Source organism: Sphaeramia orbicularis, chromosome 19 (assembly GCF_902148855.1).
Source record: "Sphaeramia orbicularis chromosome 19, fSphaOr1.1, whole genome shotgun sequence".
NCBI classification, from domain to species: domain Eukaryota; kingdom Metazoa; phylum Chordata; class Actinopteri; order Kurtiformes; family Apogonidae; genus Sphaeramia; species Sphaeramia orbicularis.
This window is the reverse complement of record NC_043975.1, coordinates 11420296-11438535: the sequence shown is the minus strand read 5'-3', so window position 1 is coordinate 11438535 and position 18240 is coordinate 11420296. Positions and strand designations below refer to the sequence as shown.

The following is an 18240-nucleotide window of genomic DNA, read 5'->3' as shown; positions in this document are numbered from 1 at the left end:
TGCTCCAAATTAACATTAATATATTTGCCTTTAAAAATTTACTCAGTTGACCTCCATCTTTAACGTAACATTATGTCATACAGAAATCCATCAGTTGTTTCTAGTCTATCTGTCCTCAATATTTCAAAACTGCGCAGACAGATGGACAATGACATCATGGATTTAGATTGAAATTAAAAACCCAGCTTACGTGTCAGACCCATCTTTCACACTGACTTTGGCGTACAAAACGTCCACCATGCCCGGGTCGTCATTCATGTACTCTATACCTGTCACCTCCAGCGGGATTGGTTTTCCTTCTGTGATATCCCTGATGACAAAAAACACAAAGCAGGTCACTATGACACAGCTGATGTAACACTCACTGTCTGGGTTTACGCACGGAAATTCAACATCTTTATTACCATTTCCTTTAGACTTTTACAGGGGTAAAGTGTCAGCCATGGCTTTAAATTACATACAAGTGTAAAATAATAACCTTGTTTGGTCATTTGCCCTTACCTGATGACGCTCTGACACTCCTGGAGGTGTTCACAGGCTTTTCTCACTTCCATTTCATTTAACAAAGCCAAAGTGCCGACTGTCAGATGTAGCTTTGAAGGGTTCTGAAAAATGCTCCCCTCCACTCCGTGATCCTACAATGTCGACCAATTTGTGCATGAAGTGTTGAAAAAGAAATAATGTGCTGATTTATATAGTTTTGCTGTACCTGTGAACACTGTTGCAGAACCTCATCCTTAAATCTCAGGAACCCTTCTTGAATTTTAGGATCATTCAGAGGGAATGACAGAAAATGCGTGAAAGGCTGTTTTCTTCGGAAACTCTCAATGAGGACTTCAATGCGTGTGATTGCTGATGAAACAGCCGATTTATTGGGGCCTGTAATGACTGCAAGTGAAAAGAAGAAAATTTGAGATGAACAGTTTTCTCTAAAATGTGTGTGCATCTAAAATGTGTGTGCAAATGTGTGTGCATCTAAAATGTGTGTGCAAATTTAATCCTCACCTATCTGTCCTTCCACTCCTTGTTTTGGGATGATGATAGATGTCTTTGTTTCAGCCTCCAACCGTTTGCGTGTTTCCCCCTTTTTCCCAATGATGTATCTGTCACATAGGTGCACATGTTAGCAACAAAAAAATCAACTATAGGATAGAAGCATAAGTTTTTGATAAAAACATACTTGTAAAGAACACTTGGGACATCGATGGCACAGCGAAATCCTTTCTCGGTTTGTTCAATGCAGTGAGTGTCGCAGATTTCATCTTCTGCCAGATCTTCACTCTCTAAACATACAACCACAGAAACAGTTATTATAAACAGTATGAATACAATATATTTCATGTTTTTACATCTATTCCTGGTGCTCAGGCCTGAAACACTTTCAGGAAAAACTTGGGCCAGGGAAATTAAAGACTACTAATAGCTTAAAACAATTAAAACTACATACATTCATTTCTTTTAATGATTTTAAAAGTATCATGGTGAATGCAGTGATGGAAAAATGTACAGTTTTTCTTGATGCCATTATGGTTGAATAGTTGTTAGTGTTTTATTGTCAATTGTGTATCATGTATGTATTTTATGTTGTTAGGACTTTGTATGGCTTCTACCTTGACCAGCTCTCCCCTGCAAAAGAAATTCCTAATCTCAACAGGACTTCCTGGTTAAATAAAGGTAAAATAAAATAAATAAATAAAATATAATAATGTGATTTCAAACACAGGATGCTTGGAAATGAAATGGAAGCATTATAGATGGTAAACCATAAAATCAAAAGTGAAATAAGTGTTAGTCCTGAAGAAACAATACATTGGTGAAATGTCAAATGCTGTTCTGTTTTCACTATGATACGGGTGACAATTAATTATACTAACCGCCATTTTCAGTTTCAATTTTCACATAATGACAAAGTGAGACATAAATAAGTTTTTGTGATGTTAACTACTGAAATTATTAACTATTTTATGTCCCAAAATTTATTTTCCTTTTAATGGGCAATGGTTTGTAATATTTCTCAGTTTGTGAAACTTCACCTGAATACATAAGCTGTCAGATAGTAATAAATATTGATTTTTTTTTTTTTAATCTGTGATATACCACATGGTCAGACCATGATAGGGCATTTAATATTTAGCTTTTGTGTGACATCTGGAATGTGATTTTTTTGGTTCAGATGACACACTTCAGTGCATGATAACCTAGTAATGGGTCAAGTCACACGCCTGTTGACTTTGAATCAAAAAATTAGAATTGAGGTAATGATTTCAAACTTTTTGTAGTTCAATAGTATAACATCTTAAGTTTCTAAATCCATTAAAATTTTTGCCAAAAAAGGATTTTCAAGAAAATTATGGAACTTTTTATACAAACTAAATTCAGTCCCTTGGAAAGTTCTCTAAGAATGAATAATAACACAACTTATCACTGCTATAATTTGAAATCTCAATCATATATTTCTGTTTTCAATATAGATTTATGACCTTTTATACACCCTTTTATCATTATAAAAATCATTCTGTCTGAAAAATTGGTGTGAATTGCTTTTTTAAGCATTTTAATATCAGATGGTGCCGGTTATGTAGGGAATTTCACTTTTCTCAAAAAACATGTTTTTTTTTTAATTACTCATTAATCAAATGAGCTAAACCAATGGAAATTTCTGAAAGAAAGCATTTAACCCTCTGCTTAAGCATGGCTCCATTGGAATTTAAGATTATTTTGTCACTAATCTAAAAAAAAGATTTATTTTTTTCCCCCTACATAACCAAAAATAGGTCTCGACATGAAATAGCTAGCTTGTGAAGGATTTTTTTCTTTCACTTTCCATAGATTCAACTTTTCAAATCAATAATTATGATATTCTATTGTCTTCATATGGATTTGGTATACATGAATATTACATTCTCTGGAAAATATTTCCTCTTAATTGAGATATTAATTCAAAGTCACTCAACTCTGACAGTTCATAACTTACCTGGTGGCCCCATGTAGGAGAAATCCTCTTCTTCCTCATACTGTTCTTCTTTAACGAGATTTCGTCGATATATTCTTCCATTTATATTTATAAGAGATGGACGTAAAACTTCCATAATGTAATGACAGTAAACTCACACAACAACTTTAGCGAATGTCCAGATAGCTCGTTGGAAATGTAGCTATCTTGTATAAAATACGTGGCTAAATAAGTAATTTTATCTCTTCAGTTACAACTTCTTTAGCAAGCTAGCTTAGTTGCACATACAAACGTCTATACGTCAAATCTCCCACTTTACGACACATGGTTGTGGCCCGTACCGTGTTATCAGATCTACAAATGATACGGCACATCCGCTTTGTGAAAGACGTCATACGTTAATAATCCCAATGTCTTTCAAATCTACTGTCGCTTCTACTGTAAAGCGCTGTCTGTGTCGTGAAGTAGTTGTTACCACATTCAAACAAACAACAGTATCCAGTGCGTGGATTTAAAGTCGTTACATATATTTTTGGGGCACTGACGGTGAGTTAAGTTGGTAGAAAATAGTTCAGATGATCGCGTGTTGTCGATACTAACACTATTAACGCGTGTTTGTCACATACTTTGCTCGGAGATGGGTTGTTAGCTTGCTAGCTAGCCACCCACTTTGGCAGTTCGCAATAAGAAAATACAGGAAAAGCTAACATGCTAATGCTAATGCTTGAATGGTTGTCCTGATAGCTAGTTGGTTGGATGATTAGTGAACTTCACCTAACTGTCTATAACTTAGTGGTAATAATAGATCGTGTCGTTGTGTGTGTTAATGTTTTCTACAGCCATGGCAGCGTCTTCGTCGTCCTCTTCTGCGGGCGGAGTAAGCGGCAGTTCGGTGACTGGATCTGGGTTCAGCGCCTCCGAGCTCATTCCCCCCCGGAAAGTCCTGTACACATACCCAAAAGGAGCAGGTGAAATGATGGAAGGTGAGTTTTAAGACACGCCTGATGCATTTTTTTCCCACAGCTCCAAAACACACAGCTGTTATGACAAAAGGCTAAAAAATGTAAACAGATTAGTTGTTGATAAAGTTCCAGTACACATGACTGAATAACAGGTAGGACTTGTTTGAGAATTGCTCCTTGAGCCAATTTAAGCTTTATCTAATAAACCACTTATTGATTCATTTTTACAGCAGTGGGAAAGTTTTCTCAAAGCTTTCTCAAAGTTGACAAAAAAACAACAGATTCCTCCACACTCATAGAAGCTTATGATTAAGAAAACCGGCTGTCCCCAGTGCCACGTTGACAAGCATCTTTCTGTCTGTACATTAAATTGTAATCTTATCCATTTGATGTGTCAATTACTGAATACATTCACTAATCTAAATGTGAACCGTTGCATTTTTACACAGCTTTTATAGCTTTTACATAATACTCCAGCAGTGGGTTATAGGACGGAAATCTTCTGTCACAGTATTAGAATGAATGAATATGAATAGACTTTATTTGCCATTTGCACAGATACATAGCAGTATAGGCACTTTGAAATTCTTGTGCGTTTCCCTGAGTCAGAAAAGGAGCTTGAAGAAAAAGTAAAGATATGACAAAAACAGACAGATACAAAACATGAACACAGCTAAAACATACAAAAAACACTTATTGTACATACAGCTCAAATACACATTTGTAAAATAGAGTATTATAAAAAAAGAGTAATAATAATAAGAGTCCTGAGAGTGATTTTGTGTTGTCGTACCAGTATACATTAAAGTACAGTAACTGTTGTGTAATTTCACTATGAATTTATTTTAAATGAACATACTGTACTTAATCATATTTGACTATTTTTCCCCCCATGAGACAACACTTGAGTTAAAATGAAAGACTAAACAGCACAACTAATGACTCAAAAGGAAGGGTTTTAAGTTCTGCATAAGAACTATGTCACCATAAAAATAACCTGCAGTATGCGACTTGTCAGGTAATCTCATAAATTCACTTTCTATAGAAATGACACTAGTGTTTTAAAGTTCTCTGCCCATATTATATTTACATGTGAAGCAGCTAGATCACAATCACAGGTAGAAATGGTAATGTAAAATCCTAAGCTATAGACACATTTCTACCATCACATGATATATACTGTTCTATCAACCAAAACTTGTGTTTACTTTTACATTGATAGCCAGATGATGTAAGTAATCTGTCTTTTAATGGACACTTAAAACAGTTGGCAGTTTTTTTTTTCTGTTTATATTTTCATATAGCAATGCTTTAAAACTTTTCTAGAGTTAAGAAACATTTGCATAAAATGTGTCTCTTTTTCCAACGTGATCCAACAATTGCACGTTGAGAAACAAGTGAAAAACATTCTTATAAAGCAAACAAATTTTTTTTCATTCCAGATAGTCGGAGGAGGCTGGGTATGCCTTGAAAACAACAGCAACTATTTGAAAAGAGTTGCCAATATTGTTAAGAGTTTGCTTGTTTTTATTCTTTGTGAAGACAGATGACTTAAATCATCGGACAAGTGTCGCCCACTCACATATCAAGCTCGCATATGTCTGGCATCCTACCAAAACTTTTCTCAGAGCAAACTTATCACATGTACAGCACAGTCATCTTGGAGGAGAAATTAGCATGTTCTGTTCAGTTTGTTTTTGTTCTATGCAAAAACAGATGCCTTAAGTCACAGCACAGTTCATACATGAAAAACATACACTGCACATAAACATCATTGAACTCTCTTTCGTTCAATGTCATTCAGTCGTTAAAATCACAAGATCTATTTCAGTAATTTGTTCCTTTTGGCTGATTCTGTGGCTCTATATTGCTGCATACATACCTTGCCACCACATGTGAGATTTGTTTGAGACACAGAGAGTTCATTCCTACTTAGCCTCTGTAAAATACACAAAGCAATATCATTGTTTGACTGAGGAACAAACAATGTCAGGGAAGCTACTTTGAAAACGTAGCGTTGCAAGTCACAAACTGCCTCACACACTTGAAGAAAGTGAACTAGAGCAAAGCTACTCTAGGGAGAAATCTAGTTTGGTTAACAAAACCTGCATAGGAAAAGTAGTTCAAACTACTTTGTTAAAAAAAAAATGGAAAAAGTACAAGGATTGTCAAGTCATACCTGCTTTCCACAAAACTTGTGCAGGAACTGCATCAATCAGTAACCTTCAGTTAATTGTATCACTTCTACATCAGCATGCAGTAACTTCTGAACATTTGATAAGAAATAGCAATCTTGGCTAGTAATAAAGAACTGACATCTAACACAATACACTCATTGGCCACTTTATTAGGTACAATTTGCTGCTAGAAGGCAGAAGATGGCGATGAGATGGGATGGACAGGGCCAGTGACAATACTCATCACCCAGACTGTTCAAGTTGATTCATTTGTACCAGTCGGTAGATTTGTTTAGAAGCAAACCGGCGACAGCCACTTTAACAGACAAATAACAAAATGATGTAACATGCAGGAAAGTATTCATTCATAATAAAACATGATAAAAGTACTCTAGGCGCCACTAATCAGGACATAAAAGAGAAGCAAATGACTCATTAATTAATAATTAAAAGGACTCAAATAAGTTACACTGAATAAAATACATTAAAGTAGATTAGAATGTGAATAAATATGATACTTAAGGAACACTCAAGTGGTACTAAGACTCTCAAACTTACCAAAAAAAAATCCCCCACAACATAGAATAGAATAGATCTTTATTGTCATTGTGCAATAAAATTGAAGTGCAACTCTCTCGTCAGTGCAACTCAATAAAAACATCAATATATCATCACACCACCAAAAACATCAATATATTATCACACCACCACCAGCCTGAACTGTAGATACAAGGCAGGTTTACACTCAATTTTGACACTACCAGATGAGTGGAAATCAAGATTCATCGGATCAGACATGTTTTTTAATCTTCTCTCGTCCAGTTTTGATGAGTCCATATGAAGTGTAGCTTCAGTTTCCCGTTCTTAGCTGACAGAGGTGGCGGCTGGTGTGGTATTCTGCTGCCGTAGCCCCTTTCGATTCAAGATTTGATGTGTTAAGCGTTCAAGAGATGCTGTTCTGCAGACCTCAGTTGTAACCAGTGGTTATCGGACTTACTGTTGTCTTCCTATCAGCTTAAAACAGTCTGGCCATTCTCTGACCTCGAGCATCAACAAGACATTTTCACCCAGAGAGAACTGCTTCTCGAGACGGTTTTATATGAAAATCTCAGTAGATCAGCGTTTCCTTAAATACTCTGGACCAAACCCTGCCACATTTAAAGCCACTTAAATCAACTAGTTTCCAAGTTCTGATGCTCAGTTTTCTCTTCAGCAGATGTGTTTGGACTATTAGTTATACCAATTAATGAATAGTTGAACAGGTGTACCTAATAAAGTGGCCGGTGAGGGTATATTGAAGTGTGGTTTTACTAACTGAGATTAAAAACAGAAGCTAAATAAAATGAAAATGAAACATGTATTTTTATTCAATTAATATTAGTTTATTTAGCAGGAGATAATGCTTATTAACAAACCAGATTCAGCAAAAGATATCCTAGATGTAACAGTCACCCTGAAAACAGAATATAAGAATAGAGTATAAAGTTAGTGATATTATTTATAAGCATCCAGAGCAATAATTAAAAGAAAGGAGAATATTAATGTTAATCAAAAGGAATATCTGAAAAAAGGCTGTCACTATTATTGTATTTGGTATTATTGTTTTTGCTGATTTTGTTTTTTTCTTGTTTTCTTTTTCCTTTCCTTTCTTTTTTCCCTTAATCTTCTTTCTATACTATTATTTTAAACCCTTTACTAATTTTTCATTTTTGTATACTCACATCCTGTGACCCTTTTATTTATTAGACTGTCAATTTTGTTTTCATTCCCTCTTCTGTCTCCACCTGAATATGCCTAACATGCACAAAATAATCATAAATAATAATATACACACACACATGCATACAAACTAACCTATAAATAGTGTTTGCACCCGTCCTTGTTTTGCTTAATGTCTATGAACTATTCTGTCTTGTCTGGTGTCTATGAACTTGTATCCCTTGAAGTCTATGAGTTAGTATGGCAGTAGGGGTGTTAGAAAATATCAGTTCTGCAATATATCACGATATTTCATTTCACAATACTGTATCAATATTAAAAAGTACTGTATCGATATTTTTTAGGTCTTTATTCAAATGCAGATATGGTGGAGGTTCATTTTTGTTTATTGGTTTTCTTTATTGTTTATATCTTATTTATTATTTTTTCACTGTTTTGTTAAATAATTATTTGAAGCATCCTAAAAGCACTTTTTACTGTCTGAGAGTGGCAGATGATGGTTCCTTTGGAAACTAGGATAATTAGAAAAATTTAGTGATATAGCATAAGATCCTGTTCTTATCAAATAAAAACGTGTTTCGTATTTGTTCGTATTTCTGGTGTAATTCAATTCTTCCAGGAAATTATCTTTAAAAAAAAAAAAAGAAACAAACAAAAATTTGCCTTTTTTTCCCTAGTATCATGATATATCATGATATATATCGTATTGTGATCGTAGTATTGTGATTTGTATCATATCACCAGATTCTTACCAATACACACCCCTATTTGGCAAATGTTTTGTCTTGTATTTTTTGTTTGTTTGTTTTTTTTTGCCCTTGTCACAATGTTTGTCTAGCACTAAATAAAAAAAATCATTCCTTTCCTTCATGTGCCAGATTTATTAATTTTTTCAGTCAGTAACTACACAAAAAATACATAATGCTGATATGAGTCTTAACTGAATATCTCTAAGCTCCTCCAAAAAGAAACTTCAGTTCTACTTTAATCACATCTAGTTCACAACTCCCCAAAGTCTGGGAACAAAAGTACAAGGTTAAAACCAAGTAGCTGTGGGGAATTTACTGCAGAGATTTTGTTTCTCTCTCAAGAGCACGTTGTTTTCCTGTCTTGTTTTTCATGTTGTAGTCAGACCATTTCAACACCTTGAGTGGCCTACTGACCTAAGACAGAAATTGCGTAATATGTAACTTGAAACTGTTTGCACGTACGTTGAAGGGGCTCTATTTCCAGTTGTTGACTAAACCTAACCTTGTTATATAATCCATAACAACATTTTGTTTTCTTTCCGTTTAGATGGCTCGGACAGATTTTTATGTGAGTCTGTATTCAGTTACCAAGTTGCCTCGACGCTGAAACAGGTTAAACATGGTAAGACGGCCACTGCATATGCAAAATATGTAATGATGCAATGAAAGAGCATGTACCCTGACCAACTGTTGTACGTTCTTTCAGATCAACAAGTGTCTCGGATGGAGAAACTTGCAAGCTTGGTGGAAGAACTGGAGGCTGATGAGTGGCGTTACAAACCTATCGAACAGCTACTGGGATTCACACCGTCTTAAATAAAAAGATGCCGTTGCCTTTGGTTAATAAATCTGCCAAAGAGAAAGAAAGGAAGTGCATAAAAGTATCTTTTACTGTTTTATGTAAATTGTGAAATACTATCTTGAATGTGTGGTATATTGTTTTATTGCTTTTACTATTGTATGCATGTGGCACTGGTTTGTTACATTTGTTCTAACGTACTAAAAGAAACCCTCTTAACTAAAATCTCTATTAAAATGTTAATAGGTTATTATGAGTGGGTGTTTTTTCAGCCCAAACTGCCTCACTCTGGTAATAAATCCTCTGAAACGAGCTGTTTTTCTTGCAGCTTGTTCAATCCGTCCTCTTTCTTAAGATCCTCACTACTCCTCTTTTGCAGTTCTTGGTGCAAAAACAAAGCAAGGTTGTAAATAAAGTCATTCTAGGACATTTCTCGGGTCAGTTGCTATTTGTTTCTTTGTCGTGCCCTCAATAATTTATGTAATAGCGTGGACAGACAGACAATTCTTTGTGCTATTGTTTTGCTGCGTCTCAATTAGGTAGTTTTAGAGAAGCTGAGGTTTAAGGTTTTGTACTCTGCAGTGCTATCTTTCTGCTTTTGTGTACTGTAACAAAACGTCCAGATCCTGAACGTTTAGCTCTCTGATTCAGTGTTTTCAAACAAATGAGGGTGGGATCTTGAACAGAATGTACTGTTCTGATAGTAAATGTCTAAGGACGTCCCTGCCTGGACAGTGGAGGACACGCCTCTAGCCAGAGTTATACTTTTATTTCAGAGTTCATAAGTGAACTTTACTCCACAACAACTTTCTAGGAACCTTGTTTACAAGTCATTTCCACCTCTTAAAAGTTTTAAAGTTTGCTTCATTCATTGTACATGAGAAGCTTTTCTGAGCGCTTGTTTGTTTTGTCCAAAACCAAAAACCTTGAGATGATGGCTCTTTAATTCGCAGCATCCCACTGAGTACATACAGTTCTGCGCCTACACGTGTTTACCAGTTCCTCCCTGCCATAAAAGTACAGTCCCACCCACGTCTCTCACGTGTAGAAACTCAGCGTATATCTGGCTTCCTTCCAGAGCTTCTCTCAGAGCAAAACATGAGAGTATCACACACAGCAGAGTCATGTCAGAGGAGAAACAGTTACAAAGAACTAAACTGTTGTTGTTTCTAGAAGTTTGAGGGACTTAACTTGACTATTTACCGTATTTCAGAGCAGGTTATTCCTTTTTCCTGCACCATTAAATAACTGAATAGTGAATCTGCAGATATCACGTTCTACTGAAAGTAAATATCCGTCCTGCTTATCTTCAAATTGTGTACATGATGTAACTGATTTCACGGTCTCAAGAACAGCCTCAAATCCACATCTGAAATTTGCTAGAAATGTAAAAAGGAGTATCTAAAAGTTTGAGTGTTTACTACATTTCAGATGTTGTTATTGCACTTTTTCTTGCAGCATGTTTATCTGGCAGCTTTAGGTATTACTTTGCAAATCAAGATTATCACACAAAGCATATTAACATTTGATAAAATATGTTGCTTTGGCGTAAAATGACTCATTTAAACCAAGCTGTTTATACAGCTTTCGCTAGAGCAATCAGTTTATTGACAGGAAAATTAATCTGCAGACCATTTCAGAGTTTCAGCCTCAGAAAAATCCTGTGAAATCAATAATTTTATTGTGTTGATTCTCATTTTGAGGTTTAGATAAACACTCTGAAGGTTCTATGGGTAATTTTGTGCTCATTTGTGACTGTTTTCAGAATTTCAACAGTCAAAAAAGTCTGAAGAATAATCTATAGAGAGCATAATTTAGTTGCAGTCCAATACAAAATAGTTAATGAGATGCACCTCATGCAACTACACTAGTCAACATTTGCTAGGGATCAGGACTATAACTTTGCTATATTCGGAGGTGTAATTCTGCAAACTTGACAGTTTATTTTCCCAGTGGAGTACAGCCTGCGGATGCGGATGGTGGCCACACACATTATTGACATCACACCGTATGTGTTTCAGAACATTCTGAGTGGTTTCAGTGAAAACAAAATTGGAAGAGTAATTGTTGTGAACTCTAATTTCTAGGGTTGTATCACCCTCTTGCCTGAAAGTGCAATAAAAATGTATGTTTCTTTACCTTTTGGTCCATTTTTCTTTACATGACTAGCCAAAGTACACACATAATATATGAAGTCACCCAAAATATCATACAACATCAATTATTGTGCAAATATAAAACTGATCCCTAGCAAATGTTGACTAGTATATAACTGCAAAATCCCAGTTTAGCATTAGTGCATGAGTAAAAACAAGGCAAGGCAAGGCAGATTTATTTGTATAGCACAATTCATACACAGCACAATTCACAGTGCTTTACAAAAATGGAAAAGAGACGGGTTAAAATCACACAATTACAAGTAAAATGTAATCAATAAAACATAAATTAATTAATTAAAACAAAGTAAAAGAGAAGAGTGCAGATAGAACCCTTTCAGTTGTTATATGCACAGTTGAACCGAGCTGTTTTCATTGTCTGAGTCGACATTGTCAGGTATTAATATAATGCACAATATCTTAATGCTCTCAAGAGCCATTGTACTGCATAATACTTTAAGTGCAGATTTTTGCTGATTATCCTTACAAACATACATTGAATAGGTTTGAATGCATAACAGAGTATTTTCAGTATGTTTTTCATTCAGAAAAACATGCTGCATTAAGATTGACACATCAGGTGAACTGCCAAACCTGATTATTCTCTGCTCTTTTGTTCTCTGATTGTTTAATTTTGCACCATTAGACAGTCAGTGCAGGAATCCCACATATTTCCAGTCATAATGTATGCTTGTGTTTTATAATGCATCCAGAGTAGTGTAATGCAGTGTTGTTTGCATGGCTGTGTGGCAGATGAAAAATTCTGATGTAATGCTTGAAGAAAACAGGTGACGTAATGTTTCACTGCAACACTGGCCCAGCTGAGGCTGAGCCTGCAGAGATCTTTACACTTTAAAGGGACATACAGTAACAGAAAAACATATATTTATGCTTATGAAAGTGTATGACAAAGGTGCACAGTTTGACCCATGCATGCCTAGACTAGCCCCTGTACATTTCTATAACCCTGGGGTCTGCTATTCATCACTTCCCCAGCCCCCCTTTTCCTCCTCCTGTTTGTCTTTCTTCTCTGCTGGCATGTTACCAGGCAAAATACAGCGCAGATGGCGTGCCTCTCTTTTTGATTGGCTGCCTAGAGGGGCGGAGGCGTGGCTTCCGTGGGGCCTATATAAACATTGTTGCGAGACAAACCGCAGAGCTGTTCAGCTGTTGACTAGAGGAGGAAGTAAAGGGGGGTCAAGTTCAGTAGATAGTCGTTTTTGGAGACAATAACCAACAAAACAACTACCTTAAACACCCATGAAGAACGTGAACATCCACGCTTAATAGAAAAAACATGTAAGTACTCCTTTATTCTTCGTAAATTTTCTTGTTTTATACTGAAAATGAGCAGTTGAAGAGCTACTAGCTAGCTAAGATAAAAGAATTGACTTATGCAGCTGATATTTTCTGTTTGCAACTTCATATTTTTATTCATCCTTTAATTTTTTTTTTTTGTCAGATGCTTGTTTCTTGTCTAAATGTTGATTATTGTAGATGTTGATAGGTCTTAAGTTTGTCCGAGGTTGCTTATCTTCTTGTTTCCTCATTAACAGTTGTCCACAGAAGCAGCTGATAGACTGATTATTGCAAGAGTACAGCCATGCCTACTTTGTCTGCACACACTGATATTGCCAGCTTGCCTGCTTCTCCAGTGGACAGCAGTCCCAGGAGGCTGTCCTGGGGCAAACTGGTGCAAAGACTGGCAGATTTCAGCAGTAGTATGGACTCCAATAGTGGCAGCAGGAGTGATCTGTCAGACTCAGGTAAACAATAGCAAAGGTTTTAACCCTAAATTCTGCTAAATTGGATTTTGCTTCTCCTTATGCATTGTTGCATATATTTAACTGATGTGTTTCCAACAGGATCTGACGTCTCTAGTGACCTGTTGGCCTTCAACGAGGACCTGTTTTATGATCCAATGGAGGAGACCATACTGAAAGAAGTAGTCGACCTCATCGCACGAAGCCTGAGGGAAGCGAAAGACTCAGACTGCGCCTTAAGATGCACCAAACTGCTCATCCCCGAGAAACTTCTGGAGCACATCGGCCAAGAGCTCCTTCACCTGGCAGCTAGTGAACCCTGCGGGTTACGTGGGGCTCTGATCGACCTCTGCGTGGAGCAGGGGGACGTCTGTGAGAGCATGGCCGAGCTCTCTGTGGACCCCTACCTTGTACCTACCTTTCAGCTGACACTGGTGTTGAGGCTGGAGTCCAGTGGGCTTTGGCCTAAAATCCAAGGACTTTTTAGCACTAAATCTGCTTCCACTCCCGTAGTGAGGCAAGCAATTAAACTGAGCACTGGCTTTCGTGTTATCAAGAAAAAACTGTACTGTTCTGAAGATTTGCTCATTGAAGAATGTTAAGATATGCAAACGCACTTGCATTAATGGACCAATAATACTTATTATCTGTTTTAAAGTGTCCAATTAAGCTCACAAAAGGGCCTTATGATATTACCATTATTGTTTTTTTTTATCATATGTGTACGTATGATGCCTTCTGAAGTGTAAGGATAGACTTAGACATGATATATCCTGTTTGTTCCAGGTGTAATGGAGCAGTTTAAGGTACGAGGATGGTATGTTTGTTAAATAGGCATTTGGAAAGAAAAGTACGTACCTCAGTTTCTATGGAAACCATACAATGGCAGCTAGCTATATTGTAACAGTCATTACAAATCATTTTCTTTTACTCAAGCAATTAATTGAATTGTACACCCGTTGAACCATTAGGGACCTTAGTGACGGCTTGAAATTAAGAGCAAATGCCGACCGCTGCTTGCATCATCCAGTGTTTGTGCAAGCTGCAGGCTTCAAGTCAAACGTAACTTTATTCTGTATCTGTGTAGATCTGTCCTGTATTTATTTATTTGATATTCAAATACTCATAACATTGCACTTTTTGTACTTTCATGATTGCAAATAAATTATTTTTTTAATCAGTTGAACCTCTAATGTGTGTTTTTTTTTTTTCCCTATCAGTGAAACAGAACTAAATGATCGTTCTTTACTTTATAATGAAGTCTACGGCTTCTGTACAAATCTGCTACACATAAATCAATCACAAAATAGGAAGTATAGGTCATTCAGTATCTAAAAAACACAACAGGAACTTGTATGCAGTTACCACGCAGTTATATATATATATATATATATATATACTACTTCTGTTTGTCATCTTAGTCACGTAAAGAGCATGTGGTTAAAACTTTGGTGGGGGACAGATACACCTCCATAGAAAAAAAGGTGTGAAAATACAGTATTACAAATTAAACCAGTGACAAATAATGTGTTGAGGCCTATTTCTGCAGGCTGAACCTTATGATAGTAAATTATATATAATGTAATAGTAACAAATGAAGAATAAGGTGCATATTAAGCAGTATAAATACATAATGGGACATGATATGACAACTTTATCAGTCCAAAAGTTCCCAAATTCACCATATTTTAAAGATTTTAAGACGCTTTCTCCACAGTACTACTGGCCAAAAGACATATGACACTCCTATTTTGCCAGTTTTGTTGAAATTTAAGCAGTTTAAGCCAGTGAGTGACCTGGAATGGAACAAAGGTAAACTGCCAGAGGTTAAAAAAAGTTTAAGTTACCAAGAATGTGAGAGTTACAAAAAAAAAAAAAGCGGAACAACTAATGTTGTAACTCAGTTTTGCTGCAGTGATGGAAGGAAATGAAGCTATCACATCATTTCATTTCCTTACGGCAGAACATTCACAAGCACAATTAGTTTAACTCCAAGTGGCTGCGGTCGTGTCAGTTACAGGATTTTGGCTTGTGTATACTGTCGAACTGGTTTGACTTTCCAGGACGCTGACATGAAACGGTTACATTATTAATGATAGAAGGATTACCTGTGTTTTTCCTGCTGAGACAAGCCAAAATGTCCACAAGTGATAAACATCTGCTCCTACAGTTCCAAGTTTTATTGATTAAATCCTGCATTTGCATAAAAATGGCATCAAAAGACTAGTTAAATCATTATTTTGACAGTATTTCACTGCAAAAAGTAGTGTTCATTTGCGCTTGAAGGTTTTGGCAGTGACACAAGTTGATTCATTTCCCACTAAAATTGTCTGAACCTTATAAAATGCTTATAACTGTTCTTCAATGTACTTCAGAAATGTGGGGAAAAAAATCTAAAATAACTGAAGCAGCAATACTAGTGAAAACAACATTTGTTTCAGCAAAAACATTAATAAAAATATTAAAATTGTATTATCTAGAGGTAAACACAAGTAATAAAGGAGACAGGCTATTTTAATCCTTAAAAGTGTTGGTCTTTCTTAAAGATAAATTGAAAGTGAGGGAGGTAAAGTTTAAAAGAAAAAAGAGCAAGAAATAATACAAAATTTACATAAGTGGACAGTTGCAATTACTCTCTGGAAGATAAATAAAATGGTAGCAAATGAGGCACACTTGAATTTATAAAGCAAACTCAAACAATTAACTGATTTTTAGAAGAAATGCTGATTATTTTGAAGAAGTAAACTGTTCTGCAGGCATAACTTTTCCAAAAGTAAAATATCTGTGGCAGATTGAAAGAACTGACTCACTAAAAGACAAAAAAGGGTGAAAAATTTTGACAAACTGGCTCATAAGAAACTCAAACTCAAACAATTAATCAAATTTTAGAAGAAATCTTAGTTATTTTCAGGATTCCTACACATTTTCCCAGACTCTAATTTCCAGACTTCAAGATACATTTTTGTTTTTGAAAGTCTAAAAAAATAGAGCATCAAAAAAAAAAAAAAAAAAAAAAAAAAGATTGTCTATGTGGCAGATTCAGGTATTAAAAAAAGGTGTAAAGTTTGACAAACTTGCACATGTGAAATTCAATTTTCAATTCAATTTTATTTGTGTAGCCCAATATCACAACAAGGTTATCTCAAAGGGCTTTACAGAGTCAGTTGGATGTAAACAACAGTCAAATAAATAGCAAGAAGATGAGTAGCGTCCTGGGCATCCCCTGTCCTTAGACCCTCCTTCTCGGCAAGGAAAAACTCAAAACCCAGTGGGAAAAGGGAGAAACCTCGGGGAGAACCACAGTGAAGGAGAGATCCACTCCCATGGACGGACAGGCTAGAGATGCACCAGGACTGCTGGACGTCCATTTGCAGATGTAGTTCTAGTCTGCAAGGATGCAGTAGGGAAAACAAACTCAAGTTTTTAATATATTTTTAGGAGACATCCTTATTATTCTCAGGGTTCTTAGACATTTTCAACACTTTTCCAGACTCAAATGTCTAGGCTTTTTTTTTGTACATTTTTGCTCTGATAAGTTTAAAACAGATGAAGTAATAAAGAAAATCCCCAAAGTAAATAGTTGTCTATATGGCAGATTGAGAGCACTGTGTCCAGGAGATTAAAAAAAAAAAAAAAAGGTGGCAAGTTTAAAAAACTAGCACATTAGAAAGACAAAAGTTAAATCATTAATTTTCAGAGGAGATGCTGATTATTCTCAGGGTTTCTACACATTTTTAGACTTTTCCAGACTCAGATTTCAAGTCTTCAATATGCATTTTTGTTCTCAGACGTATAAAAGACAAAGACAGAAATCCCAAAAGTAAAATGTCGTCTATGAGACAGATTCAGATATTAAAAAAAGGTGTAAAGTTCAACAAACTTGCACATGTGAAAAACAAACTCAAGTCATTAATTTTTTAGAAGAAATCCTTATTATTCTCAGGGTTCTCAGACATTTTCAGCATTTTTCCAGACTCAAATATCTAGCCTTTTTGGTAACATTTTTGCTGTGAAAAGTATAAAACAGATGAAGTAATAAAGAAGTCCCCAAAGTAAATAGTTGTCTATATGGCAGATTGAGAGCACTCACTCTAGGAGATTAAAAAAAAAAAAAGTGGGAAATTTAACAAAGTGGCACATTACAAATTCAGAAGTTAAATCATTCGGCGATTTTCAGAAGATATGCTTATTATTCTCAGGGTTAGACATTTTCAATAATTTTCCAGACTCAAATGTCTAGCCTTTTTGCTGATTTTTGCTCTGAAAAGTATAAAACAGATGAAGTCTATGTGGCAGATTGAGAGCATTGACTTTCTAAAAGATAAAAAAAGAAAAGAAAAAGCAGAAAATTTAAAAAACCAGCCCATTTCAAAGTCAAAAGTTAAATTAGTTGATTTTCAGTAGAGATGCTTATTCTCAGGGTTAGACATTTTTACCACTCTCCCAGACTTAAATGTCTAGCTTTTTTGCAGATTTTTGCTCTGAAAAGTATAATACAAATTAAGTCCATGAGGCAGATTGAGAGCATTGACTCTTTTAAAGATAAAAAAAGAGAGAAGAAAAAGCAGAAAATGTAAAAAACCAGCACATTTCAAAGTCAAAAGTTAAATCATTAGTCGATTTTCAGTAGAGATGCTCATTATTCTCAGGGTTTTTACACTTTTCCAGACTCAGATTTCACGACTTCAATGCACATTTTAGTTCTCAGAAGTATAAAAGACAAAGACAGAAATCCCAAAAGTAAAACATGGTCTGTGTGGCAGATTGAAACCTGAAAGAACAGTGTCACTATTCCCCAAAAACAGCTGAGTAAAGTCATCCTGAAATAATGTGAGTCTGCACTTCACATTCTGCACGTCCCCTTCGCTGTGAACGTGCGCAGAGCCATGTTTCCAACCTCAGTCAGCTGGTCGCCAACATTTTTACACACTGAATGTGCTGATGAGATTTTTTCTGCACTGA

General features: G+C 35.7%; 3 protein-coding genes across 5 annotated transcripts in view; 2 read left to right on the top strand and 1 right to left on the bottom strand.

The window, feature by feature from the left end:
* ascc1 (activating signal cointegrator 1 complex subunit 1) overlaps window positions 1–3285 on the bottom strand; it is a 35096-nt gene extending 31811 nt beyond the window's left edge. For all 3 annotated transcript variants that reach the window (XM_030163498.1, XM_030163499.1, XM_030163500.1), the window contains exons 1-6: window positions 2975–3285; window positions 1181–1283; window positions 1006–1103; window positions 710–888; window positions 502–635; window positions 191–310 (exon numbers count right to left, since the gene is read on the bottom strand). In XM_030163498.1, coding sequence (XP_030019358.1) covers window positions 191–310; window positions 502–635; window positions 710–888; window positions 1006–1103; window positions 1181–1283; window positions 2975–3089 — 749 coding nt within the window. In that variant the 5' untranslated portion in view covers window positions 3090–3285. The remainder of the gene's footprint in view (window positions 1–190; window positions 311–501; window positions 636–709; window positions 889–1005; window positions 1104–1180; window positions 1284–2974) is intronic.
* An 84-nt stretch (window positions 3286–3369) lies between these two features.
* Window positions 3370–9788, top strand: anapc16 (anaphase promoting complex subunit 16). The gene is made up of 4 exons (XM_030163503.1): window positions 3370–3499; window positions 3793–3936; window positions 9108–9182; window positions 9267–9788. The coding sequence occupies exons 2-4, from the start codon at window positions 3795–3797 to the stop codon at window positions 9374–9376; spliced, it is 327 nt and encodes a 108-aa protein (XP_030019363.1). The 5' UTR covers window positions 3370–3499; window positions 3793–3794; the 3' UTR covers window positions 9377–9788.
* A 2866-nt stretch (window positions 9789–12654) lies between these two features.
* LOC115439639 (DNA damage-inducible transcript 4 protein-like) lies at window positions 12655–14460 on the top strand. Its single transcript, XM_030163502.1, has 3 exons — window positions 12655–12814; window positions 13072–13281; window positions 13381–14460. Exons 2-3 carry the CDS (start codon window positions 13119–13121, stop codon window positions 13878–13880), a joined length of 663 nt encoding a protein of 220 aa, XP_030019362.1. The 5' UTR covers window positions 12655–12814; window positions 13072–13118; the 3' UTR covers window positions 13881–14460.
* Window positions 14461–18240: the final 3780 nt, after the last annotated feature.